Genomic DNA, 27,422 nt, shown 5'->3' with positions numbered 1-27,422 from the left:
TTTGGGACAGTCTCTTATTTCAGCCGTCCTGGTGGCTGAGTAGTGGTATCTCATTGTGGTTTTAATGTCTACTTTCTTCTTTTCTTTTTTTAAAAAGATTTCCTCCCTCCCTTCCTTCTTTCATTCATTTATTTTAGAGAGAGGGGAAGGAAGGGAGAAAAAGAGGGAGAGAAATATTGACATGAGAGAGAAACACCAATTGGTTGCCTCTCATAGGCGCCCTGATGAAGACTGAACTCACACCCCAGGCAAGTGTCCTGACTGGGAATCAAACTGTCAACCTTTTCACTCTGCTGGACGACACTCCAACCAACTGAGCAGCACTGGAGAGAGCTAATGTCCACTTCCTCGGTGGCTAATTAATGATTCGCTGGCTGCCCACACATCTCCTCCTGTGACTGCTCAAATCCTTTACCATCATTTTATTGGGTGCTTGTCATCTTATTGTTAATTGTGGTCCATATATGCTTTAATACATTTCCTTGATCAGACATATGATCTGCCAGTGTTTTCGCTCAGTCTGTAGGAAGTCAGTCAGCCTGTTGGAAGTTCCCCTCTAATCCTTTCCCCTTTCTTTCTGGAACTACAGTTATTTGTATATATTGTTCCCTGGTTCAAACAAGTCTCTTTCTTTCTTTCTTTTTTTCTTTTTTTTTTTTTTTTTGCCCCTAGAATTTTTTCTGTTCTTCATTTTGGACAGTTGCTTTTACTTCTGCTTCAGGTTCACCAGTTTTCCTTTTCTGATCTTCTACCCATGTTTTACATCTGACTTAATTTCCATCCCTGGGAGTCTGAATTGGTTCTTTTCCATTTGTCTTCCATGTCTGTCTGTACTTTGCTTATCCTTTCCTCTACCTTACTAAGCATATGAAATATATTTATAAAAACTATTGTAAAATCCTTGTCTCCGTGTCAACTCTGGATCTGTTTCTATTGATTGATTCTTTATTATAGCTCATATTTTCCTGCTTCTTTGCATGCTCAGTCATTTTTTATTGGATTCCAGACATTGTTTCAGGTTGTTGAATGGTAGAGAGAAAGAAAGAGAGAGAGATCTTCTAAATATTGTTGAGGTTTGTTTTGAGATGAGGGTAAGTTACTTGGAAACAGTTTGATCCTTTTGCAGCTGCTTTTTATCTTTGTCAGATGGGTCCGGAACAGCCCTGAGTCTAGGGCCAATTTCACCCCACTACCAAAGCACTGCCCTTCCGAGAACTCTCTGTGTCTAGTGTGTTGGCAGGTCTTCCCACCCTGGCTGGCAGAGCGTGAACTACTTAGTCCTGGCCCGTGTGGTCAGTCTCAGGGGTTGTTCCACCTGCTCCCTTCTGGTGGTCTTTCCCTGGCCTCAGGTGCTTTCCTCATATGCATGCACTGGTCATTACTCATGAGATGAAGACTCGGATAGGACCCTCTGCAGGTCTCTGAAGAATGCTGCTCTTTTTACCTTTCCCACTCCCTCTTATTTCCTCTTTATATTTGGTTCTCAGCAGTCTGATTATGTCTGTAGGCATTTTCATTGTATTGATACTGAGCTTCTTGGATACATAAATGTATGTCTTTTACTAAATTTGGAGAAATTTGTAATTTTTTTCCTTCGAATATTTTTGTCTGCCTAATTCTTTCTGGGACTTCAGTTAAATGATAGACCTTTTTATAAAAGTGAACACACATTTGTAATCACTGTTCATTGTCTTAGATCATTTAAATTAGAGAACATATTGACTTATCTTCAAATACATGACTTTCTTCAGCTACCTTCAATCTGCTGTTTACCTCTTCAGCAAATTTATTTTAGAGTTTATATTTTTTGTTCTAGAATTTAAACTTATTTTATTTTTCATTCTTTACTAAAATTTCCTATTTGTTCCTTCATTAAAAACAATTTTCCTTTATACACTTGAGCATAGTTATAATTGCTGCACTAAAGTCTTTGCTGTTAAGTACCGTATCTGGATCATGTCAAGTTGATCTTCATTATTTTTGTTTGAGAAAGAGAGAGAGAGAGAGGGAGGGAGAGACGGAGAAAATGAGAAACACTAATTTGTTGTTACACTTACTTATACATCCATTTGTTGACTTTTTTATGTGCCCTGACTGGGAATTGAAGCTGCAACCTTGGTGTATCAGGACAACTCAAACCTATTCAGCTACCTAGCCAGGACCATTATTTTATTATTATTATTTTTTTAGTATAGGTTAATTTTTCCTGTTTCTTATGTCTAGCAGTTTTATTTATCTATTTACATTTTGTATTTTGGACATACAATGTTATCGAGTAAGAGACACTGGATTCCATTATTTCCCTCCAAAGAAGATTACTGTTTGTTTCCACTTCCTTCTTCTCTCTCCCCCTCCCTCCCTTCCTACCTACCTCCTTTCCTTCCTTTCTTTTCTGTGATCATCTTTGCTCAACTCAGAGTCTAAACTCTCCCCCGTGTTGGGCAGCCGCTAGAAACTCTGCTAAATACTTTAGCCCTGGTGCTGCTCCTGGGAGTCTGCCCCTGCCCCCACTACATGAAGAGTGTAGGGCCCACGAGAGATCAGGGCAGAGTTCGCAGAATTTGGGCTCTCCCTTGATGACTCTCTTTTCCAGTATTTCCTTACATTCCAGCTGTTACGGTTGACCCCAATTTTGGTTCTGGTTTTTTGAGCCATTAAGGGTGTGGTTTTCTGTGTGCCTTTTAGCTTCTCACAATAGCCCTGACTGGGGCCTCCCGTGTGACAAAAGTTACAATTAGACGGAAAATCACCTTCTTGCCAAATGTCAGCTCCCTCCCATCTTCCTGACTGGGGTTGTTCTCCAGTGCCTTTTATGTTTTGCCCAGTTCATCATTGTGTCTGGAAGGGTTGGTCTAATATTAATTACTCTGTCATTACTGGAAGCTTCTCTCATTCTTTTTAATCATAATCTCCTAATAACATAAGATTCTACGTGGCTGCATTTTTCCTTGGTATTCCAAAGGGTGTCATATAGACTCCACCAAACCCACATACATGCTCCACCTGCATCATCTTCAAACACCAGCTGAGTTAACCAGTAGATAGTTCCTGGTGAGACTACAGCGACCCCAAGGAATCTCTGTTCCCCTTCCTCAGTGCTCACAAACTGAGTATTGGCAAGTTCGTTTCAGAATTGTTGCTAGTGAACTGTGCCAGCCTCATTAGGCTGAGGTTTCCAGAATTCACAGGAAATTTCCAGAATTCATCACAGCTTCCCACCAGTGTGAAAAGTCAGCACCATGAAACCCAGATTTCCTGGTCTAAGGACTTATTTCCTCTTTGCCCCCCACCATGTCTATTCACTCATGTTTTTGTTGTGAGAAAACAACTCCAAATCTAATCTCAACAAGGAGGAAAAAATAAAATAGGGACAAAATTGGACTGTGGAGATGCTCAGACCACTGTAGCCTCAAAACTAACAGAAAAATCACATTTTGAGTATGTAATAAACTTTTTGTTGTCTTTAGCCTTGTTTGAAGCCTATGGGATTTGATGGCTAATTTTTTTTAAATCTATACATAAATTTAGAAAGTCTAGGCATATACGAGTTTCCTTTTGGTGGGCAATGAAAACCCCTTGTTGCTGCTCCGCTGTCCCTGTTTCACTTCCGGACTTCTCCATTTTCCTCCCCCGACTCAGTTCTCACTGCCCGGTCACAGAGTCAGGTCCTGACAGACTCCTGATGTTGGACAGTCTTCAGGGGTCAGGATGCCCAATAATGCTTCTTTATTGTCCTTCATGTCTTTGATGACCATGTATTCCTTCTAGAAATTTTGCTCCTTTATTCAAGAAATCAGCTCTGCACACCAAGGAGTTACACCACCAGTTCCTTCCTACCTGGTTCTTCCCTCACCAGCTCCTGCTTCCCTCCCTCGCTCCCTCCCTCCTCAGTGTAGGCACTCACTCCTTCTTTGCCAGACCTCAGCTCCAGCCACCCTCACCACAGCTCCCACGCTGGACCAGCCTTGGTCGTCTTAGTGCTCTGTCCTGTGTGCCTAGCACAGCACCTGGCCCACAGCAGGCAAGTGGTAAATACCTACAGAAGCCTCTCTCTGTGTGGCTGTCCTCTTCCTCCAGTCTGCAAACCCCTGGGTGCCGGAGGGGGTGCGGTGTGCTGTGCTCTGCCCATCTCCCACCCTTCTAAAAACCATTTACATCTTTATATTTTTTTACTTTTAATATCTTAGTTACATGTCCAAAAAAAGATTACTCTAAAAGTGTATTATCCTTAAGAAATACTAAGATCTGATCATTGTAAATTAAAAGCTTCTAGAAATTTTGGTCACATTCTGAATTGTTATAAAATATACCTTGTGGGTAAGCCTTAGAAGCCACGAGGCCCTGTTCCTTCCCCCTTGTGCTCATGTGTGGGTCTCCCTGTGGGTGAGTGGGTATAGCAAGTGTTCGCAGGTATAGGCTCATATAGCAGATATGGGGAGGTACAGGCGGGCATAGCAGGCGTGGGCAGATGAGGCGTGTGTGGGCAGGTGTAGCAGGCATCCCAGATGGAAGCATGCTGGTTTCGCCTCAGACCCCCTACCCCCAAGCTGATCTGTATGGCACCCCGTGCTCTCCCACATAATCCCACTGGCAGGACCAGAGGAAAGTTCCACAGGAAAACACTTGACAAATTCGTTTACTGGTCTCGGATTAAGGAACACACATAAAAGCAAGTCAAATTAATCATTGGCCTAATTAACTGGGGTACATTGGATGCTTGGTCAAAATAAGTAAGACAAACCACATACATATCACTGCCTGCTCTCCAGACAAGCGTATGCCCCAGAGTGCATGAAAAAGATGGAGACGTGAACCCATCCTTCCCTTGGGGTCTCCCTGTGTACATCTGGGGTGGATATCCAGATCCTAAAGGGAGTGTGGTCCCAAAACACACATGGGTTCTCATACACAGGCTGCTTGCTCACAAGGCTTTCCAGGAAGCTAGATTTACCTATTCAGCTAGTAGTGCTGATGACAGCTCACAGCACTGACCTTCATGGCCTGAACTGGACTGTCCTCAGATACCACCACCCTTGGAAATGCCAAATTGCACCCAAGTCCCTCATCTGAGAAGCAGTGACAGCTTTCGTTTGCCCTCCAGGGGCAGGTGTTCAGGAAACCCACTGCAGTGAAGGGCATAGGCCCTTGGTTCTGATTGAGCTAACACAGTAATGACTGTTCTGTGTGACACAGGCCTACAAGTATCTAGAGGAGATGCGGAGAAGACTTCCTGCCGCCAAGGTATCCTACTACGTGAACCAGCAGACCGTGGACGCCGTGCACCAAGGCCTCGGCATCCCTCTAGCACGCATCATGCCCGAGAGGATCCACAACAGCATGGAGGACCCTAAGGAGGTGGATGAGGAGGTGGTGGAGGAGGTTGAGAATGACCCCTGAGGGCCCGTTGCTGGGAAAGCTTTCTGAAACTTTCTAGTTATCAAGAGCCTGACTTTCTTTTTGGAAGAAACTTTTGTGTTTGACTACATACTGTAGGGCCCAAGAACAGGCCGGTCTGCTTAGAAGGGGAGTGGGCCATCCCTTCTGCATTCCTGGTCCTGCGGAGTTTTGGTTTAGGCTCTTTATTGTCAAGGGAGTTGGTTCATTTTTCCCACAGCTTTCTCCAAGTAGACTGTAAAGCCTAAGGAATGTCTAGAACTTCACAAACTGAGGATGTTAGTACATTCACTCTGCTTCATCCCAGCACCCAAGTAGGTTGCTTGACATACATCTGACATTTTTCAGCAGGATAACCACATTCCTGACCACAGGGCCATTCCTGAGGAGACACCAGAGTGGCCGGGGGTGGATTCTCTCTGTGAGGTAGCCTGTGCTCTTCCTGTCACCATCTCCCAGTTTGAGGGAAGAGCTGGCACCAAAGCACAAAAAGGGGAGGGTGACCTCAGGTGCCACCCACCGTCTGCTGAAACTCTCCTAATAAAGTTTATTTCCTCCGAGGACTGTGTCCCCTTCCTGCCCTGTCCTACCCGTTTTCATGTCTCCCCTCTGGAGGGCTTATCAAGGCACTGAGGTCCCTGCCCAAGCAGTGAGAACCGCGAAGCATGGGGCTGAGCACCTGTAGCTCCTTTTTAATTTTTTTTTTCTTTTTTTTTTAACATCACCTACCTTTAGGTGAGCAATGGGGTTGAGGACACAGCAGTAAGCTCACAGGAGCCTAGCAGCCCGCTGGAGCAGATCCAGGCCCTGAGTAGCAGCACCCTCCCCATCCTCCTCTACAGCTGCCCACAGAGCCTGCCCCATGTCCCTCCTCGGGACCCCCCACCCCAGTGTTCAGGGTGCTCTGTTGTTGGGGGCAGCACCCAGAGGCCCTGGCGTGGACTTCTGGCTGAGCACCCAGACCTTCTGCGCTATGAGCAGCAGCGTGGGTGCGGGCCTTCCTGCTTGCACACTCAGTACCAGGTAGACGGCCTGACCCTCAAGTGGCTGTACTACAAGCACATGGGTCAGCCTGGCTCCTCGGGCCTGGTGCTCGGCCCTCCTGTCCCTCCCTTCTTCCAGCAGGAATGGTAGCAAGGAACTAAGAAGACGACACTGGAAGGAGCTTGTCTTTGAGTTTCTCCAAAAGCAGCAGCGCCTTCACAGCCAGCATCCTGCAGTCCTCATTTGGGTCCTTCTCAGCCACATCTGCCAAAGATGAAAATAAAAGCAGGACACAGGCAGCATTACATGGTGCTGAACAAGCCAGCCTTCTTCTGTTTTGCTTCATTTAAGTCTTCCTGAAGGAGCTCCCACAGGGGCCTGGTGTGGCCCGCTGCCCTGGGCTTTAGGCCTGTAGCCCCAGAACCCTCTTGCTGTGGTCCCTAGTGAGAGAAAGACCTTAGATGCCAGCAAAGGGCTCTTGACTGCGTCCCTGCACAGGAGTGATGCTCCCCGCCACCAGGAACTCCAGCCAGGTGGGGAGGCAGCTGGGAGGAGTGAACACACATTCTTCCAAAGAGTCACTCCAGTGCTGCAGCTCTCACCCCAGGGAAGGAGCCCAAACAATGGAGCCCATCCTGGATGAGGGACTCTGGATGCCACATGCCTGCGATCCTGAGAAAGACCTAGCATCGCCCTGAACCGTCCTGACACACGTAACATGAGACATAATCAGAGAAATCCACACAGGGGTACTCTGTACACCGACCAACAGGACAAAAGACACTGGGGACACGTGACCGCAGGACAGGCCCTTGGCAGGACCCGGGACCTGGCAGAAAAAAAAAAAAAAGCTGTCATTGCACCACTGGGCTTTCAAGGGTGGTCACGGATTAAAGAGTCCAGTCCCAACCTGAGCCCCAATCGTAGAAGTGAGTGTGGTGGCTCTGAGGGCAGGCTCAAACGGCTGCAGTTGGGAGCTGATACTGCTCACCACAGACTTTTTAAAAAGAACATGTAGATAAGGGAAATGGAAACAGTATGGCAAAATGGGAATAACTAGTGAATCTGGTGAGGGAACAGAGTGCTCACTTTATCAATCTTGTAACCTTTCTGAAGAGTTGGAATTTTCCAGAATGAATGTAGATACCATCTCCCAAATCAGGGCACCTTCTCTCAGGTCCCTCTGCAGGACTCTCCAAAGTGACCCCAACAACAGCCATGTTCCCATCCCCACACTGGGGGACACTTAAGTGTGCAAATAAGGAGGGACACAATGCTCACACTGGGCCATGGACTGGGACCCAGAGCTGTAGGAATCTCCACATTGTCCCATGCCCTCTGATGGCCACAAGAACCCTCCAGGCTGCATCAGCCTCCCACCCACCTTGCTCCCACAGCCGTAGCAAGAGGCCGGACACTCACCTGCCAGCCATGACCGGGCCTCCAGCAGCTCATCAGGCAGGTCTGCCAGCAGTCGCTCAGCCGGAACGCTGAGCAGAACAGAAGAGACGGCGAACAACAAGCCCTGGCGCACATAGCTGCTGAGCAAGGTGGAGGGCTAAGCCTCAACGAGCCAGCCTAGCCAGGGAGTCCCTGACACTGATTTCCTCTGAGCACAGCAGCCACACAGACAACAAAAGCATGCCTGGCCCTGCCTAGCCCCCCTCCATCTTACTGACAGGCCAAACGGCCTCCTGGCCATTCCTAGGAGCTGCCACCAACCTCCCAACGTCCACTTTCCAGGATTCAGATCCCCGCTCGCCCCCACACTGTGTCCACATAGTACCACTGCCCTCAGTCCATTGGCCACTCACACGTCACCATGGAAGCGAAGGGCCCACACGAATTCCAGCAGAGCCTTGCCCATTGACACAGCCACCTGAAACAACAAGGGCCAGTGGGCAGGAGTCCCAGCACCCAGCAGTCTCCACCTTGGACACTTTCCTCAGGTTGAAACACTCCCCAAGGCCAACGCGAAGACCACAGGAAGGACAAACCACTGGTGCACACTCCACGCAAAATGGGGGCCATCAGCTGCCATCTCCCAGCTCACCGTGGTGTTCACAGCCAGGTACATCAGAACCCCTAAGGTGTGGGCCAGTCTTCCAAGAACGAACTGGTCATCTCCCAAAAGGTCAAAGGTCACCAGAGGCCTGAAAACAATCAGGTGAATGATGCAGGTCTGGCACTCAGCAAACTCCTGGGCCACCAATGGACATCCCTCCCCCCGCTGCTGCTTCTCACTGCCTGCCCCCATGTGGCACCCAGAGTCATAAGAAGGTGTTGGACAGATACCCAGTCACTCTGCAAGGCTGCCTGGCACAAGCCAGGGCCTGGGTCAGAAAGGAGGGGCCGTGGCACTTCAGGGAGGCAAGATCACCCCCCGCAGGGCCACACATAGCCAAGGTGGCGGCCCCTAGCACTGCCTCTGAAGGGAAGGGCTCCAGTCCCCGGCCCTCCCCACCATCACCAGAACCATCACATTGCGTGGTGGTGGCCAACAGGACGTCAATAGTCCACTCAGGCTGAGGCTGGACAAGGAGGCAAAAGGCAAAGGAGGGGTGGGCAAAACACCTGCAGCATCAAGGCACCACAGACAGACTCTGGCCCCACCAAAGACCTGACATCTGTGATAGAAAATAGGACACCTAATGCCCTTACCGCATCATTTAATTTAAGCCATGAACCACCACAGTTGAAGTCGTGATCCTGCTGCCGCCCAAAGCCCCACCTCAGACCCCACCCTGGGAAGCCTCCTGTCCTCAGAGGTATCTGCGGCTCATGTTCCCTGAATCACAGGCTTCCCACTCACCTGTCAAAACCCTGAATGAGGGGGAAGAAGAAGTAGCCAGCCACTGAGTTGAATTCGTTGGGGCTGCCAGCTGGTCCTTGCCTGGGAGAGCCCTGCCAAACACAGTGCTCATGGGGTGCCATGCTGGGTGCAGAGCACAGCCTTCCCTCCCCCAGGAAGGACATTCTCATGGAGGGCCAGCCTGTGCGCCATGGGAGGGTAAGCAGTCTCCCTGGCCCCCACTGGCTGGGTGCCAGTAGCACCCATCCCCACAACACCCAAAAATGTCCCCGGACTTGGTCAAATGCCCTGGGGGAGGAGGTCAGTCCTGGCCTAGGCAGGACCCCTGACCACAGAGCCCATACCAGGTCATCTGCTGTTGAGAATTCTGGGGCTTTTTTTCACACCTAATTCTTCATTCATTTCTTAGAACCAGTTTGGTTTGCTGCCCTACAGCATGTCACGCACTCAGTTTGTGCCAAAAACTCCCCTCACAGAACATCAACACTGGAGTCACCACCTCCACACACACACAGTGCCTGGAGGTAGCCGACCACTCAGCCAGACTGCCCAGAGACTCCACCCAGGCCGACCTGACCTGAGTCCTGGCTGACCTTCGAGAAGCGCCGGGTCTTCCTTCTGACCCTCTCATCCACTACTGCTTGCCAGGTGGGAGCCACAGTGCAGCTGGGCTGGCAAGTGGAGCCCAGGGAGCCACCGTGGGGAGCCTTCCCAAGGCGCCCAGGCCGAGACAGCTCCTGGGCTGCCAGAGTCAGGACCTAGAAGAGATAAAGACCCAGGGCAGCGGCCATCTCTCTGGGAAATTTTAACATTTTATAGTTTAAGGTAAACCAAGTATCCCATCAGCACCAGCAGCTCTTGCTGTCTTCGAGAGGGAGGTTTAGGGAACCACGTAGTCAGTTCCAAGTATCTCAGTGTCGCTTTGCTTTGTGGGGGCACAAGAGGGAAAGGTGGGCATGCTTTCTGGTGACCAGCGAGCACCTCCACTCCCCTTGCTCAGGCCTCTTCTCTTTCCAGGCTCATTCAATCCTGCCCCCTGCCTCATAGGAAAAAGTAACGAGGGCTGTAAGTGGATGGGCCCTGAAAACATACAAGTAAAAGAAGCCCACACTAGGTGACCACAAGTATGATATCCCTTATAAGAAGCACCCAAAACAGGCAAATCCACAGAGAACAAGAGTGGACTGGTGGTTACAGGGGCTTGGGAAGGGGGAGTAAGCGCTCACAGGCTCTCTTCTGAGGGTGACGCAAGATCTGAAAGTAGACAGATGTGACGATCACACAACATTGTAAATCTACCACACACCACTGAGTTGCAAACATTAAAATGGTGAATTTTTTGTGTTGTCTTAGTCTGTTTTAATCCAGTAAAATACATATAACATGTACCATCTTAACCACTGTGAAGTGCACAGTTGAGTAACAGTAAGTACATGCATGTTGTTGTATGACCATCACCCCCACCTACCTCCAGAACTTCCAGCTTCCCAAAATGAACCTCTGCCTCCATTAAACACTAACTCCCCATCCCCTTCCACAGCCCATGGCTCCACCATTCTACTCTGTCTCTAAGATTGTAACTCCTCTAGGAACCTCATGTAACAGGATCATACAGTATTTGTCTTTTCATGTCTGGCTTATTTCACTTAGCATAACATTCTCCAGACTCATGCACATTGTAACAGGGGTCAGAATTTCCTTCCTTTTTATCAGACAGACGCTGGTCCCAAGGACAAGGTATTCAGGAGGCCTTTGGTCCAGCCCACATAGATTCTGGCAAACGCCTGCTCCCTGGCTTTGCGCCAGGCCTAGCCCTTCCTCACTGGAGCAGTTTGGGCCTCACAAGTGGGACAGGGACCCCAGGTCACTCACATCCAGGATGTCCATACGCTGCCTGAGGCTGTAGTTGACAGCGTAGAACTGTGAGGTCAGATACTCCGCCACCTAAACCAGGCAGATGAGAGGTCAATGGGTCACAACCCTGGAGGTGGGACCCCAGCACAGACACAAACCAAGGGGCATAACCTTGGCACCCCATAGCCACCGGCACTCACCCGGGCTGGGTCTGTGACAATGAGAGCCACCAGGGCTCTCTGGCGCAGCCCCTCAAATCCCACCACACTTGTCTTCTCCTCCAGGTGCAGGAGCACTTTGGCCAGCTCCACGCTCACCTGCACACAGAGGTCAGAAGTCAGGGTGCATTCAGCCCCCAGACCTGCCCCAGGCACCCCCCACCCCAGTCCTTCGCTTCCCTTACAATGGAAGGGACACATCTCAGAGAGCCCAGGACTATGTGTCCTCTACTTCCCATCCCAGTAGGCCCCAAACACAGGCCTCCTAGAGGGACACAGAACGACCAAACATGCGACATGAGCCAGACCAGGTTCCTTCATGGCATATGTTCCTCCCAGGACATTGCCCACCTCCCATGACCCTGACAGCCCAGCCCCTCTACCTGCTCACCTCCCGAGTGGCAGCCGGGCTCCTGAAGACCAGCCCCTCAACGGCCCGCAGGGCCGCCTCCCAGTACTCACAGTCCTCAGACGTGGTCAGGGCTGCACAGAACCCAAACAGGACTCCATCACTCCTAGGCCCTGACCTGACTGCAGCAGAACCGGCAGACGGGGTCTGGGCCCTGAGCGGAAGGCAAGTGAACCCGAAGGATACGAGCAGGTCCCATGGCGCAGCCACCCCAGCGCAGGGTCATGCTCGGGGCTGAGGCCTCACAACAGGGCGCTCAGCAGGGGTCCATGCCGCGGGGAGAGGCTCACCTTCGATGCAGTCCCGGACATACTTGGGCATCTTGCTGCTCTTCAGCTCTTGGTCCCCTGACATGTCGTACGGGACAAACTCATCATCACTGTGGAGCACAGACATGAGGAGACTGCTGGTCCCCCAGGAGCAGACAACAGGCAGGGAAGGAGCTCTTGAGAGCTGAGGCTGGACACCCTCTACAACCAGGACAAGCTCCTGAGTCACTAACATTCATCTCCCAGCCGCTGAAGCTTCAGGAATGACTGATGGGCTAAGGCTGCAGTGAAGCTGAGCCCCTCTATGTAGGTTTTCATATCGGAAAAAAGACTGGAGAGAGCTCAGAGCCAGCACGGTGCTGTAGGCTGACCCACTGCCTCAAGACAGGCCCATCAGCCCTTGAGTTCACCTCGGGGGCTGTGACATCAGCATGGGATTGCCCTGGGCCTCAGTGCCTCCCCACCCGAGAGCTCCACCCTACCTGTCAAGCTCCTACCTGTCAAGCTCGGAGTCAGAGCCCTGTGGCCGGACCTGGGGGATTCCACCGTCTACGGTCTGTTTGTCAGGGGCCTCTGCAGTGACTGCAGCAATAGATGGGCTTTTGGGAAACAAGAAGGAACTCTTCAGGAACACCCTCACAAGTTTCTGGTCCCAGAACATATGCTTCCAAGGAAACGCTCCTTCCACCCCGACCCTCGTCTTCTTAGCTTCTGCCTCAGCAACACAAATCCAGGTTGACAAGACAGAGTCTAACACACGTACAGGAAATGCCCCCACCTGCCTCACCATGCCCAGAGCTCAAGGTGGGGAGACCTCACCCCGCCTCCAAGGGACTGTCAGCAGCAGGCTGGGGCATGGCCAAGGCCAGCAGCTCACAGGTCAGTTCATCCTCTTCATACTGCAACACAAAAGACCTGGAGTCAGCTGGGACATGACCAGCAGGAGCATCAGGGCAAGGGCCCCTCAAGGCCTTCCCACTGCAGCCCCTGTCCATACACCTCCAGCCTCTGACAGCCAGAGTGTTTCAAGAACAACTTCCTAAGTCTCTACCTTGGCAGGAGGCAGCACTGGGTATGCTGGAGGCTAAAGGGCCCCACCCCACCTGAGGGATCTGAGAATCCTCTGGGACAGAGCAAACGCGGCGATGGCCCCAAGGATGTCCCAGAGGCCTCAGCAGATGGGGAGGAGGGGATCCCTAGCATGGTCTGAGAGTTAAACACCCAGGGATACACCTGGGGGACCTGCTCGAGCACAGCTGAGGGGCTACACCTCCACTCCTCTCTGAGCCATGAACCCTCAGCAGGGCTGCCAAGGCCGGCCTGACACCCACAGAGAGATGCTCCGTGACCAAGGACCCAGGAAGGTGAGGTGACATCAGGGCTGGAGTGAGAGCAGCTGGAGGAGACCACATGGGCACAGCTCGCACTCACCTGGAACTTCAGGGGAGGGCCCTCCGGGTGGATGCGGGCACTAACCACCTCAGCCACAACCATGCCCAGGCGGCGCACGGCAGGCAGACTGCTGTCCAGGCGGCACTTCACTCCTGCCATCAGACTGGCCTGCAACTCTGGAAGCACCGACATATGCACACTGAGCATATGCATGGGGAAGGCATGGTGAGGATGCGGCGCCCATACCACCTGCTCACCGTCTCGGCTGTCCCAGAGCTCCGTGTCCCCCAGGTGCATCAAGCAGATGAGGACAGCCTTGCTGACATACTGCTGCTGTGGCAGTGGTGTGTGGCGGATGGCGCTGCTGCTGCCCCACATCTCCAGGAGCTCCTTCAGCACCTGGTGGGCAACACAGCCCTGGCCTGGTCAGACGGCCCCACCTCCATCCCTGCATGTCCTCCATCCCAGGCAGGAAGGTGCTCACTCCCTGTCCCACCAGGAGATGATCCTGGGACACTGCAGAGACTAAGGGCCAGACAGGATTTACCTTTACAAGGAGAGGGCGCCGCTGGCTGTCCAGGGCCAGGTACCCCAGCAGGCTCTGCAGCATAGGCGTCTGCAAGATAAGCCAGGCATCTCGTTCCTGTCCACCGGGCAGATATCACCCACCTGCCACCTGCCTGACCAAGACAGCCCAGGGGGCCCAGGTCTGTCTGCCTGAGAGCCCTGCAGTGGGAACAGGTGTGGGCTGAGGGACAGTGATGTTTCCCAGGCAAGTGGGCACTGCTCCAGCTACACCTGCTACAGTCATTTCTCTGGGACCGGAGGCGGCCCTGAGCCCACAGCCCTGCTGGCACTCTCACCATGTATCTGTACTGCAGGAACAGAAGCTTCTGAGTCATCACAAACTGGGCCTTCTTACTCTTCATCACCAGGTTCCCCAGTAGTCGGGAGAGGACTTCAGGCCTGTGAGGCACAGTTGAGGGGAAAGGGAATCTCAACATATCAGGCTGGATCCAGGGCTCTGCACTAACCACAGGGAGCTTGGGTGACCATTTCAGCTCTGAGTGGGTCTTGATTCTCCCTCTTCCTGAAGAACGTGGAAATCTGGGAGAACCCAGCACCTCAATGCAGGAGGGCATGCCTTCCCTACTCTGACCACATCTAGGATTAAATACTTCACCTAGGGTAGGGGTGGCCAGGCTTTTCCTGTGAAGGGCCAGAAACCGACTACATACAAAGGGATGGCAGGAAAGATGTCATATGGATCCCCAACTTCTACCTTCTTCCACCTACAGCAAGTAAGGTGCCTTGCTTCTTACCCGGGGGCAGCCTCTATAATCCCTGTCAGCACGGCCTCCATGGCCCGGTCAGGCACACATTCCACCAGGCGCCAGCAGACGCGCTGCCAAAGGCAGTTGCCCTCGGTGAGTGCCGTCAGCCTGGGCACCAGCACGCCCAGGATCTCCTCTGAGGGAAAGCAAACAGAGGAGGCCCTGAGCCCAGGATCGTGGGGCATCAGTGTCTGCAGCCCACAGGCTGACCAGTTGCATAGCCAAGCCCCTGCCAAGGAGCTCTGGACAGCTGACATCAGCCCACCCATGGCCAGGCCCAGGCAAGGGGACCACTGCTGTTTCAGGACACAGAGCAATGCTCCCACCCTCTGCCAGGGAAACATGGTGCCCACCTCCTCCCAGGACAGCCACTGGGAGGGAGGGGGAGAAGATCAGAACATACTGTGGCTTCTCCCCAAACAGGAAACACTCACTCTGCCTCCCATAGACACAGACTTTCCCGAGGACCTGTGACACGAAGGAGACAGAACAGTCCAAGCCGCCTGGGACAGGAAAAAACATGAGATTTTAAAGGAGGGCAGTGTTAAGGCTATCAAAGAGTATCAAACAAGTGGGGACAAACCTCATTCCTAGGCAGGTGTTGTAAAAATGCAAAAATGCCAATTTATTCAATCTAATCGAACCATAATCTTAATAGGCTTGTTTTTGACTTGAGGAGCCAACAACAGTAACTGTTTACACATAGCTCTGGCCGGGTGGCTCAACTGGTCAGAGCGTCATCCCATACACAAAAAGGTTGCGAGTTTGATCCCCAGTCAGGGCGCAACCAATGATGTTTCTCTTTCACATTGATGTCTGCCTCTCTCTCTCTAAAATCAACCAGACATATATCTATATGTGTACATATATATAAGTGTATATATATATTCTTGGGTAAGGATTTTAAAAAAAAGTTTTACACGTATTCCCCCACTTAACCATCATAATGATCCTCCAAAGTAGGAACAATTATGATAGAACCAGGAGAAGCAGCACTGAGAGGAGTCTGGCCAAGCGGTCAGCTACTCATAGGGGAAGGTGGGGCTCTGAGCCACCCACACAGAGGAAGGGAGGAAACAAGGACATAGGAACAAGGAGATGGTGGGTGGTACTAGCTCCACTGGAAGAGCCAGGATGATGGAGCCGACCAGGATTCAGACAGGACCTATGGACAGCGGAAACGATGGAAATGTGGTATTTGTGATCTGAAGGAGGGCATCTGCATGGCCACTGCACAGTGCAATAGACTACACACATTCTACATACCTTCAAACAACCCAGAGGCATCACCAACCAAAAAGCAGCCGGGCTGGGAGACCTGGCAAGATACATGCAGGCACCTCACCTCGCTGTGGGTCTCTCCCCCTAGACAGTGATGTGCTTCCCTTGAGGAGCGTCCTTGGACTCCATGAAACAACAGGTGTGAAGAACCTCGAGCAGCACCCAACTTGGCAGCAGCTTCACAACCTCGGCTGCTAGAGCACTGAACGCTCCCAGGCAAGCCACTTGCCCCCCACAACTGACACCTCAGACTGTGTGATGAGAGGGTGAAAAGAAGCCGCTCCCACAGTGCCCCTCCAGGCACCCGAGATGACCAGTAACAAAGACACTGAGACAGACCCAAGCCAACAAGGACAAGCATGCCCTCGCCAATAGTCAAGTGAGATGAACCCTTGTCACACTAAGAATTCCACTTTTCAGACTGGGGACGTCCCCACTGACACTGAGTAAGGGCCCAGCAGTGAGCAGCGCCATCTGGCTGACTTTGCCAATATCCACCCCAGAACTGAAGAAATCAAGAGTCAGCTCCACCTCCAAGGTCAACACCCGAGAGGTGGGTGAAACTTTATTGTGTGGGTCAATACCAACCCAAACAGGAGACACCTTCTGACCTGCCAAGGGCACCACCCAGAGACTGCAAAATGCCCAGAGGCCAGGGAGGGACGGAGAGCATGAAAGCCCAAGAAAACGATTGGAAGAGGGACACTTGGAAGGGCCCTTACCTCGGAGAGAGTCCACGACCGCCTGCAGCACCCGCATGGCCTCCTCCCCAAGCAGAGGAAAGTAGTTCTGAGGGAAGAACTCAGCGAGGTTCTCATGCTGCAGACAGTTGCCCAGGCGGTCGGGCAAGCCTACCACCTTGATTAGGAGCGTCTCCTGGAGCAGAGGAAAGGCTGGCTCTGTCTGCTGCCGACACTGCCCCTCCATGACAGCAGCCATCCTGCCCTTGCTCAGGAACCGGGCCAGCAGCCGTGCCATCTTCATCAGACGGAAACTGGGACTGAACCAAGAGCACGTGTGATGGGCAGAGCCCCAATCCCCTCCATCCTCAGCATCCTCAGCCAGAAGGAGTAGTAATGGCCATTAGTAAACAGGTAATTCTAACAACCTAATTGGCCCTTTCATCCCCCACATACGCTGAAAGAGAGAGTATTTAAATCTCACTACCAAGTGGGACACAAGCACCTGTGGAGCCCAGTGCAGCCTCCTACCTCGGAATCACGCTGGACACCACTGCCCCCTTCTGGCAGTGCTTTTCACACGGTACTTGCTTTTTTCAGTAACAGCTGAAAACCCAGCTTTCCCCCAACAAGGCGTCCCCACAAGGACTGTCCTATGCTCTGATGTGGAACCTGGGAACCACTTCAAGCAAGGGGTCCTGTGAGTTTGCTGTGATGTCTGGGTGCCTGCCCGCAGAGCTGGGAGCCACAGGGTGAAGGAGAGCGCCAGGACGACGGTGATGCACCTCCACCCCCGTCACCTCAGTCTGGAGCTAACCCACTGCCCCAGTCACAGGGACTCAGACACTCCTGCTCCCTTCCTTCTCCTGCCTACACATCAGGGACAGACAGAGAGCAAGGGCCCTCCTATTTCAAAGATTAACACACACTGCTTTTAATTTTCAGATGCCCTGCCATTCATTTCCAATCCTTCAGGCCAAGCTTATGCTGTGGCTGTGACAGGCGTCCCTGTATTCAGACCCAGCACCACTCACCCTGCAGCGTCCTCAAGGGCCTCCATCAGCGCCAGGAAGGCTTGGTCAGCGGGGCCCTCCAGGAAGAAGCTGGCCCACAACTCCTCCAACTGGCCATTGGGCAGCAGCTCCAGCCAGTCTGGGCTCAGCTTGCCAACAAGGCACCTGAGCAAGGCAGAAAAGTGGACCCTGGCAAACTCTTCCTGCTCCTCAGGGAGGGCTGGGTTCTCTGTCACTCCGAGATACCGCTTCAGAGACCCAAGAGTGGAGAAGATGGAGCCACCATCCTCAGAAGATGAAATGGTGTGAACAGCCTCCCGGACGGTGAGCCGGACCGAAGAGAGCCCTGAGTCCATCCTGTTCACAGGAAAAGATGTGAGAAGTGCATGGAGCCATGGGCATTTACATGGAATCCAGCCTTGGATAAGGACGCATTTTTCCTGTACTCTCAGAAACCCCCCCATCTCCCACACCTGCTGTCACCCCTAACTTTCCTTCCCCTCCCACATCTTAAACTGTTTCCACCAAGAGTCCTATTCAGGACTATGACACCTTCTATAGTAGGGTGGCAACCTATGCAGGGACACATCCCAGTAACTGGAAACATCTTCAGTTGTCACAACTAAATATGCTACAGGCCAGGGATGCTGGTAAATATTCCGTATGCACAAGACAGCCCCCCCACCCCCCGGCGACAGAGAATTATCCAAACCAAATGTCAACAGTGCCAAGGTTGGGAGACCATAGTCTAGAGACACCCATCAATGCACCCCCAAATCCCTGGTGCACCACCCATCTGTGATTGACCTTGCCAAACCCTTCCTTCCCAAAAACCACAACCGTCTCTAGGTAGTATTTATTTCGGATGATGCGACTCTGCAGGACTGTGTAACATTACAGTAGTCACCAGTTTGTCATCAGTGTACCCAGCCTCTTGATAAGGTTGTATTAGGGACCCAAGAGTGTCCTCAAGAGCCTGGTGTCTCACGACCCAGCCTGGTCTACGTCGGCTCCCGAACGCGGTGTGCATGCCGGCTAACAGGCCAGCGATCGGCCCGTCCCACACCCCTACCAAATGTGCGCCAGAAGCCCACCTCGTGGAGTGACAGAAGGGGGTCTCGTGGGATGGGAGGGGGTCTCGGGGGCTGGAGGACGGCGTCGGCGGAGGGCAGGGTTCTCGGAGCGGCGCACAACCGCTCGGTCCCGGGAGTGGCCGCAAGCCGGCCCAGACCCTACTCCGCCGCTGTGAACCCGCCGCAGTCGAGTCACTGCGGCCGCCGAGGCGCAGCCCCAACTCCTAGTTCACAACGCGCGGGACCGGGGAGCACGAGCTCCCTCTTCCAGGCAGAGTTGCCACTGAGTTTCTTTGGACTTGTGGGTGCCGGCTGACCAATCTTGACGAATCTCGTGGAGAAGTCAGTGAGCCGAAAAAAAGAGAGGGGCGGACGGTCGCATCTGCGCTTGCGCCTGCGCCTGCGCCTGCGCCAGACGGGGACGGAGCCTGCGCCTAACGGGATAGCGCCTGTGGGGGGTGAGGTCCCTCTGTGGGCGGGGCTGCGCTCCCCAAATTAGCTTGGATCAGGGTTCTCAGCCAGAGGCTGAGCGGCCATTCCTCTACCTTCTTGTCAGTGTTTTCAGGAGTGATCTCCAGCTCACAGTGAGCTCCGGAGACCCAGTTCTCTCTAGAGCGCCACAGTGCACGCCTCCACAATTCCTACTTGAGCATCCACCATGTGTCCGGCCTCGCTCCCCATCCAGTATCCCCATCCTGGAGGCAAGATCCTGCTCTCCAGGAGCCATGACCCTTATAGGAAAACGGACTGTAGACAAAGAAGCAATAACAACGGGGACGGTTTCGGGGATTCATGAATGTAGCGGTGCAAATGAGGGTCCTGGAATAGAAGCTGCACGTTCAGCATGTGACCACCCACCGCAGGTGGCTATGGAAATTAGCTGAAATCAAATAAAAGGCACAGGCCGGTACTTTTCAAGGGCTCGATGGCCATCTATAGCTACTGGCTGCCATAATGCACAGCGCATCTAGAGATGGTAACTTCCGTCTTGGCGGAAGCTCCTGTGGGCAGCATCGGTGAGTGATCTGGGAAGACCTCACTGAAAGGTGCAATTTTAGCCTAGATGGTCCTTGTGGAGAAATCTGGGAAACGTTTATTCATTCAACATCGTTAAATGCCTGCTGCGAGCAGCAAGCACTCTTCCAGGAAAGAAATGAAGTAGATCATTTCAAGAGACGTGCCTTCTCACGTAGCAGGGAGGGAACTAATGTACCTGAGCAATACGTCAAATGGCAGAGTCATACGAAAAATTAGGCGGAGTAAGAAAATGAGTAGCTAAGGGCGGTCTCATTTTAAAACGTCACACTGGGTGCAGTTGGAAGAATGGACGGTAGGGGGCAACCGCGGATGCAGGGATCCCAACTGAGGCCGTTGTAAAGACAGGTGTGGGCCAGCTGGTGAAAACTGGTTGAACTGGCTTGTTCCTGTGGAGTACAACCGATGGATTGGATGAGAGGTGTGACAGGAAATGAGGAGTCGAGAATGATGCTTTCCTGGGACTCTGGGGATTCCTCCCAGTCCACTGCTGGATTAGATCCCTCAGTCTCCAGTTCCTCCAGCTACTGCAGTCGTCCTTTATTCCTCTCTTTTCCTGTTGATTCAGTAACTCTCACAAAACAGTGCACAGAAGATCAATTTATTTACATATCTGAAAAATGCCTTCATTCTTTGCTTCAGGTCAGTTTACATTTGAGCTTGTTGCACAATTTTAAATGAAAACCATTTTCACTCAGAAATGTTAAGGTTTACTCCTCTGTCCTTACCAGCCAGAACTTCTGCTGAGATGGCCAACAGTTGGGGGGGGGCGGGGGGGGCGGCGGGCGGGCGGCCTCAATCCTCCCCCATGTGACCAGGTTTTCTCCCTGGATGCTTTTAAGGTCTCCTCATTGTCCGAGGTGTTCTGGCACTTGATGAGAGGAGCCTTGGGGTCAGCCGTCATTTCCTTGACCCAGTGCTCTTTGGCATGTGGTCTTGAAAATAACGGATGCCCTTGTCTGCGACACCTTCCTGGATAGTCTTCCAAACAATTTCTTCCACCTGTTTTCTTTAGTTTCACTCCTCCAGTTTGTTTTTGTTGGATTGATCTCAAGTGTTATGTTTTTTCTCTTCTTTTCCATCTCTTTGTCTTTTTGCTGTGCTTTCTGGGCAATTGCTTTAATTTTGCCTTTCAGCTTTTGTCGAGAGAGAAATCAGTTTTTATTTTCAAGAGCAACTTCTCCTTTTCTGATTATTCCATTTTTTGTAGCATCCATTTCTTGCCTTGTGAACACAAAGCTTTCCTTGATTTTCCTGAGGATATTGATTAGAACTTTTCTGAGCTTTTCCTTGGCCCTCTGCATTCTCTCCTGGGTTCCTATGCTGTTTGGGCAGATTTCTGTCACTCCTGTCAGAAGTTTCCAAGTATCTGGTGATCCTTGGCTGAGCTTTCATATTAAGTAGGAGAGAGTAAACAGAGCCATGGATAAGGGTAACTACTGCACATCGGCAAAGACCTTTTACCAAATAAGGTCCTTTTCACAAGTACAGGGTTAAGACTTTGACTTATCTTATGGGACGGGGGGCGTCACCATTCAGCCCATTACACAACCTATTCCCAAAAATAAATTAAGGCGGCTTCGAATCCCATGTCCTTTGTCTTATCCAAGCAAGAGATGTCCTCACAGGATGCTCTGTTCATGGTGGGACTCTGGGCCTCACAGCAGACTTGGATCCCAGGACTCCCTGGCTCCGGCCAGATTCCCTGTCCTGCTTTTATTTCCTTTTGGTGGCAACATGAGTCCATGTGTTCCTGCTAAAGCAATCACCACTGCCCACCTTTGAGCCAGCAGGAACAGGGTTCCCACCCTGTAGAATTATTTTCCAAAGAAACCTCATCTGTTTTAAGCTTGTCTCCTTGGGAACCTCCAAATCTCCAGAGTCTGTGGGCTGGAAGACAAATGCCTTTCACTGAGTGACAGGAAGTACCTGACTCCATGCCAGAGTTGGAGGAAAACTTCTCCACTGAGAGCTGGAGGGAGCATAGGTTGAGAGAGGAGCACAGAGCAGACAGCAGCATCCTACAAGTTGGTGGCAGCTCCTGCTTCTCTTCCATCTCAGAATGGGCTGCCCAGGAAGGAAGACCCTGTCTTTCTTCCTTATTTTTGTGCTTGTTTATCGTCATGGAGCTTTGTCACAGAAAGCTGACCCTACAGGGCAAAGAAAACCATTTTTTGAGAGGCTCCGCAGACTGGAGGAGCAGGTAAATATTCTCACCCTGCAGGGCAGTTGATTTTTTTTTTTTTAATTGACCACAGAAGAAGGACAGACATTACAGAAATGCAGTAGTGAGCATCGGCACTCTGTGGACACAGACATGGAGTTTGTAGTTCTATCTATCAGCTGATGTAATTTTCACCTATACTTGGAAACCAGCAGAAAGGTTTCCTGGGCCCGGTTGTGAAGACAAGTATGGATTCTGACCACATTAGGACTGGGTGGGAGTCAGAGGCTGGGAGGAGTGGGAAGTCCTCAAGGGAGCAGCTAAAGCTGTGCTGGTGCTGTTGGGGGGAAGATGGGACAAGGGAGCAGATGGGGCAGCGGCACTGGGCACAGGGGTAAGGTCTTGGGTCTGTCTTGGGGGAGACACCCCTATGTGGGTTCGTAGCCAGTTCCCAAGTGCCCTGCATGTGACAGGCCTGCCTCAGGCACTCCCCGCTTTGACCTAGATAAACAGTTCACTCAACCCATCCTGGCGTCTGTCCACTCACACGGAGGGCTCTGAGGGTCAGGGGTGAAGAGCGAGGGACCAGGCTGTGGGCCTGCAGCCCTTACCCAACACAGTGCAGCCAAGTGACCTTGGGCTGGTCCCCTCCTCTCTGAGTTTGGCTGGGATGGGACTGGTCTTGGTGATTGGTAGGCTCATGGTAGGTTCCACAGGAGCATGGCAGGGGAAGCTTGTTCAGTGCCCTCCTGGGCCCTGGCCCTCACAGCTGCTATATGTCCCCTGCAGTTTCGGAGGTTCCAGGAGGTGACCTTAACACACCTGCAGGCCATCGCCAGCAACTACAACCTGTCCTACAACATTGATGCCCGGTTCCAGAACTTGACACAGGAGAGCCAGGCCTTGGCTCTGGCCATCAACCAGTCACAGGCCACTGTACAGAGCGACCTGGGCTACCTCAAGACCTGGATGCGGAAGACACAACGCAGAAGCCGGAAGGTGGACTCCAGGCTGCTGGCCCTGGGTTACACCCTGAGGGAGAGGAGCCAGCAGCATACTCGGGAGAGGAAGGAGCAGGAGGCACAGAGAGAAGCCCTGTCTGGCCTGGCCCTAGACATGCGGGCCCTGCAGGACACACTGGCTCACCTGACACAAGTTGTCCAGAGCCAGGGCATCAGGCTGGCTGCTCTTCAGGTGGCTTGTCCTGGCACCACAGCCCCAGTGCGGGCCCCTGCCCAGCCTGGGCTACCAAGCCCAAGCTCCCTGAAGCTGCAGGGGGTCAGGCAGGCAGGCAGTGCTTCTCCTGAACCCAGGGACCAACCTCAGGACTTTGCTGGCCATCTCCAAGGGACACAGGAGCCCCCAGGCCCAGGCAGCCAGTGGACAAGGCCCCCTGAGACACAGGCAGAGAGTAAGTACCTTGCGCCTGCCCTTCCCTTATCCACCTCCACTTTTTCCTCTCCTCCTTAAGCCTCTGATCCCCTCTGAAAAGCCTTCTCCCTCGGGCTATATGGAGAGGACACTGGCCTCATGCACCACATGACCCATCTCAGAAGAATGGGGCCATCCAAGTGACAGCCAGTCTGTAGGTCCCCAGAAAGTCAGGCCTCCCCTCAGCCTGGGCATTAGGAGTGAGAGCACACATACGACAGGGTGCTGGCTGGCGCCACAGTCAGTACATGCCCATTCCAAGTTGGAGATTGGCTTCATTATGGCTGGTGGGATCCTACTGATGCCTTCAACTATCACCAGCACGAGCCCTCTGTAGGGCCCTGGCTTAGCCAGCACCTTGTGGGACTTGTGCCCACCTGTGGAGGGCCCCGAGCCTTTGAAAAAACAGTTCTGATCTTCCAGGTGAGAGGTTTTCAACTGAAGCACCGCTGACATTCGGGGCCAGGCAGCCCTTAGTTGCGGGCGCAGCTCCAGGCACTATAGGGTGTTTAGTAAGCATCCCAAGCCTCCAAGTAGATGCCAGTTCATCTTCAATTTTTATCTTTGACTGTGTTGCTCCTTCTGTCTTGTTTAGCAGCTTCCAGGGCCCCTTAATCAGAAGAAGGGTTCCCTTTCATTCAGGGCATGCTGGTGGCCTCACCAAAAAGATAGGACCAACAAGCTGACCTACAGGAAACTGCCAGGGCTGCTGGGAAAGGGAGGGCTGCAGGTTTGACAACCCAAACTGTGTGCAGACATTGCTAGATATACCCTGGGGGCACAGTCATCCCTGGTTGAGGATAACTGTCCTAGATTATAACAGAAGCCTGCTGGGGGCCAGCCACAGAATGATCTCCATCCTCAAATCCAATCGGAGGATGGGCTAGAAAAGCATAGTTCCAGGCTCTGCCCCCAGCCTGCAAATAGGAACCTCAAACCAGGTGCAGCGACTGGAAGCCAACCGTCCCCCTTCCCCGACACACACACACTTCTGTCAGGCAGGTCTGGCAGAAAGTCTGGTGGGCAGGATGCAGGATGATGGTCCTCAAAGACACCATGTCCTGATGCTCAGATCCTGTGGATATGTCACCTCATGTGGCAAAGAGGACACATGTGATTTTGAGATGGCAGCGATCCTGGATTACAGCACGGGCCCAGTGTCATCACAGAGGTCCTTCTAAGAGGGAGGCAGGAGTATCTGATCAGAGGAGATGGGACACAGAAGCAGAGATCAGAGGTATACATACTTTGAAGGTGGAGGAGGGGCCTCAAACCACGGAAGGGGCTTGTCCCTGGTGCCTCCAGAAGGCATCAGCTCTGCCAACACCATGATTCTAGCCCAATGAGATCTATGTTGGACTTCTTATCTCTCCAGAACTATAAGATACTAAATCTGTGTTGTTTTGAGACACTGAGTTTAGGGAGATTTGTTACAGCAGCCATAGGAAACTCATACAGAGGCTCTCTGGCAGTGAGGAGTGGCATCTCAGCCTTGCCCCCTAGGTAGGCACATGACTGCCCTGGTTCTCAGTCTTCCCTCTTGTCAGATAATGAGACACAGCCCTCACAGTTAGAGTTTGATGAAGGTCAGCTGCTCCGGTCTTAGGCCCACCTGCCTTCGGCAAAGGACATGCCTATAGCAGGATGTTTCTGGATATTTCTGGAAGCTTTTGGAAGTTTCTCGGTAGCCTTGTGGTGCATGGACTGACTCTCCTCCCTCTGTGTCTAGTTTGCAACGTGGGACCTGCACTCATCTTCCCAAATACCTCCACCAAGAACGTGGTCTTCCTCAGCCGCGGCTTCCTCTCAGGCCTGCGGGCACTGTCTGTCTGCAGCTGGGTCCGAACAGCCTCGGGCCACCTGGGCACCCTCCTCTCCTATGCCACCGAAGAAAATGATAACAAGCTGGTGCTGCACGGCCGGGACTCCCTGGCCCCCGGCTCCATCCACTTTGTGATTGGAGACCCAGCCTTCAGAGAGCTGCCCCTGCAACCGCTATTGGATGGCCAGTGGCACCACGTGTGTGTCATCTGGACGTCCATTCTGGGTAGGTACTGGCTCCATGTGGACCGAAGGCTAGTTGCCGCCGGCTCCCACTTCAGGGAGGGCTATGAAATCCCTCCTGGAGGGTCCCTGGTGCTGGGCCAGGAGCAAGACAGCGTGGGGGGTGGTTTTGATGACTCTGAGGCCTTCGTAGGGACTGTGGCAGGCCTAGCCATATGGGACCGTGCACTGGTCCCCAGGGAAGTCTCACACCTTGCCACCGGGAAGGAGCTCCCGCCTGGCGCCATCCTGACACTGGCTGATGCCGCATTGACAGGTGGATTTGTGCAGAGGGTAAATTGCACCTGCCTAGAGCTCTGCCCGTGAGGCCTCACCACCCGGGAACTGTGATCATGCTCTGGGCTTGCAAGAGCTAGTTTCCAGCTCTGTTCAACCATCCCCGACCCCAGTACGCTCCGTAGAGGGACCCCACCCGGACTGGAAATGGAAGGGCAGGCACACCGGCATCTAATGTAGAATGAGGGCATTCCATGGGGTGCGGGGGGGGGGCAAAGAAACATGGAGGGGGAGAGAGAGTGATGGGAAGAGACATATCAGGATGCCTGAGAACTGCATTCTTTTCCTTGTGGTGGCATCCTTACAGTTGCCTTCTCTGCAGCACGACATGATGTTAACAAGGCCCAACCAGGCAAGATGGGAGTGCTGGACCCCTACAGGGCTTCTGCTATGGGTGAGGGTTTGCTGCCCTTATAGGCTACTTCATGGAGAGCTCCCATTTTCCTTGAAACTGCATAGGCAGCATATGAACTGTCATCGTACTCTCTCAAGGTGGCTATAGAAGTTTCCCTTTGGGTGATCCTTGTTCCAACGTCTCATGAAAAGGGCCAGAGAATCCATTTTCTGGCCCCCGGTGCTACAGCCCCCTATTCACCAGGAGCCCTGGGCGTTCCCTCAAGGTCCTGGGATTGTTGTTGAGGCTGTGTATGCCTCCAGGAAAGGGGACCTGCAAAGACCACAGTCTATTCAGAAATAAACATTAGCAATGGATGGCCATGCTTTTAAAGCACCTGTTTTAGGCTATAATTTACACACTATAAAATTTACCCATTTTAAGTATACAGTTCAAAGATTTTTAGTAAATGTACCAAATTGTGCAATCATCACCACAATCGAGTTTTAGACTATTTCCACTGCCTCCCCCAACAAAAATCATGCCGATTAGTGGTCACTTCTGTCTCCACCCTAGCCCTTTCCCCCAGCTTTCGTAACCACTGATCTGCTTTCTGTTTCTGTGGATTTGCCTGTGCTGGACATTTCATATAAATAGAATCACACAGAAATTGCCCTTTTGAGTCTGGCTTCCTTCTCTCAGCAAATGCTCTCCAGGTTCATTCATGTTGTAGTGTGTCAGTGCTTGGCTTCTTCATAGGGCTGGACAGCATTCTATTGTAATGGGCCACATTTTGTTCATCCATTCAGCAGTTGACGGATATTTGGATTGTTTCCAATTTTGGGCTATTGTGAATAAAGCTGCTGCTATACACATTCTCATATGAGTCTTTGTGTACACATATGTTTGTTTTTATCTTGAGTGGATACCTAGGAGTAGAATTGCTGGATCGTATGGTAAATCCATGTCTAAACTTTCAAAGAAACCACCAAACTTGTTTCCAAAGTGACATATCATTTTACCTTCCCACCAGCAATATATGAAGGTTCCCATTTCTCCACACTCTTCTTGCCAACACTTGATAATTATCTATCTTTTGGACAACTCTTTTTTAAAGATTAGACAACTTTTTTTTTTGGAATTCTGATTTTCATGGGAAAAAACACATCAACAATTAGAACAGGCATGGTTTACTTTAAGTTTCATTGTGATGTAACTTAACCCTATAATATTTTCAGTTCCTCAACACACCTCCCCTTCCTGGGAGAGGTGCCCTAAATTAGTCCCTTGGGTCCCTTAGCAAGGTTCCTATCTCTGCAGAGCTCTCTGTGGCCCCAACAATTCCAGGACTTCAGCTGAAAAACTCAGCCCAGTGCACCCCAACCCCCCAATTCCTGCCCCCCTC

General features: G+C 52.0%; 3 protein-coding genes across 3 annotated transcripts in view; 2 read left to right on the top strand and 1 right to left on the bottom strand.

The window, feature by feature from the left end:
• IFT140 (intraflagellar transport 140) overlaps nucleotides 1-5,451 on the top strand; it is a 90,031-nt gene extending 84,580 nt beyond the window's left edge. The window contains exon 30 of the mRNA XM_054589364.1: nucleotides 5,194-5,451. Within this exon, the coding sequence (XP_054445339.1) occupies nucleotides 5,194-5,397 (204 nt within the window). The 3' untranslated portion in view covers nucleotides 5,398-5,451. The remainder of the gene's footprint in view (nucleotides 1-5,193) is intronic.
• Nucleotides 5,452-5,731: 280 nt separating this feature from the next.
• On the bottom strand, nucleotides 5,732-19,055 carry TELO2 (telomere maintenance 2). The gene is made up of 21 exons (XM_054589365.1): nucleotides 18,735-19,055; nucleotides 17,662-17,997; nucleotides 16,670-16,947; nucleotides 15,101-15,169; nucleotides 14,655-14,802; nucleotides 14,196-14,298; nucleotides 13,880-13,948; nucleotides 13,590-13,731; nucleotides 13,372-13,508; nucleotides 12,760-12,839; nucleotides 12,438-12,539; nucleotides 11,962-12,050; nucleotides 11,654-11,745; nucleotides 11,245-11,361; nucleotides 11,063-11,134; nucleotides 9,784-9,948; nucleotides 9,191-9,282; nucleotides 8,432-8,531; nucleotides 8,193-8,257; nucleotides 7,801-7,916; nucleotides 5,732-6,642 (listed from the first exon to the last, which is right to left on the bottom strand). The coding sequence occupies exons 2-21, from the start codon at nucleotides 17,994-17,996 to the stop codon at nucleotides 6,536-6,538; spliced, it is 2,478 nt and encodes an 825-aa protein (XP_054445340.1). The 5' UTR covers nucleotide 17,997; nucleotides 18,735-19,055; the 3' UTR covers nucleotides 5,732-6,535.
• A 2,755-nt stretch (nucleotides 19,056-21,810) lies between these two features.
• PTX4 (pentraxin 4) lies at nucleotides 21,811-25,775 on the top strand. The gene is made up of 3 exons (XM_054589190.1): nucleotides 21,811-21,951; nucleotides 22,702-23,323; nucleotides 25,073-25,775. The coding sequence occupies exons 1-3, from the start codon at nucleotides 21,811-21,813 to the stop codon at nucleotides 25,711-25,713; spliced, it is 1,404 nt and encodes a 467-aa protein (XP_054445165.1). The 3' UTR covers nucleotides 25,714-25,775.
• Nucleotides 25,776-27,422: the final 1,647 nt, after the last annotated feature.

The sequence above is a fragment of the Pteronotus mesoamericanus genome, unplaced genomic scaffold (genome assembly GCF_021234165.1).
Source record: "Pteronotus mesoamericanus isolate MK-2021 breed Mesoamerican mustached bat unplaced genomic scaffold, CSHL_Meso_final scaffold_167, whole genome shotgun sequence".
Taxonomy (NCBI): domain Eukaryota; kingdom Metazoa; phylum Chordata; class Mammalia; order Chiroptera; family Mormoopidae; genus Pteronotus; species Pteronotus mesoamericanus.
The sequence above is the reverse complement of the archived record's forward strand: the minus strand, read 5'-3'. Positions and strand labels throughout refer to the sequence as shown.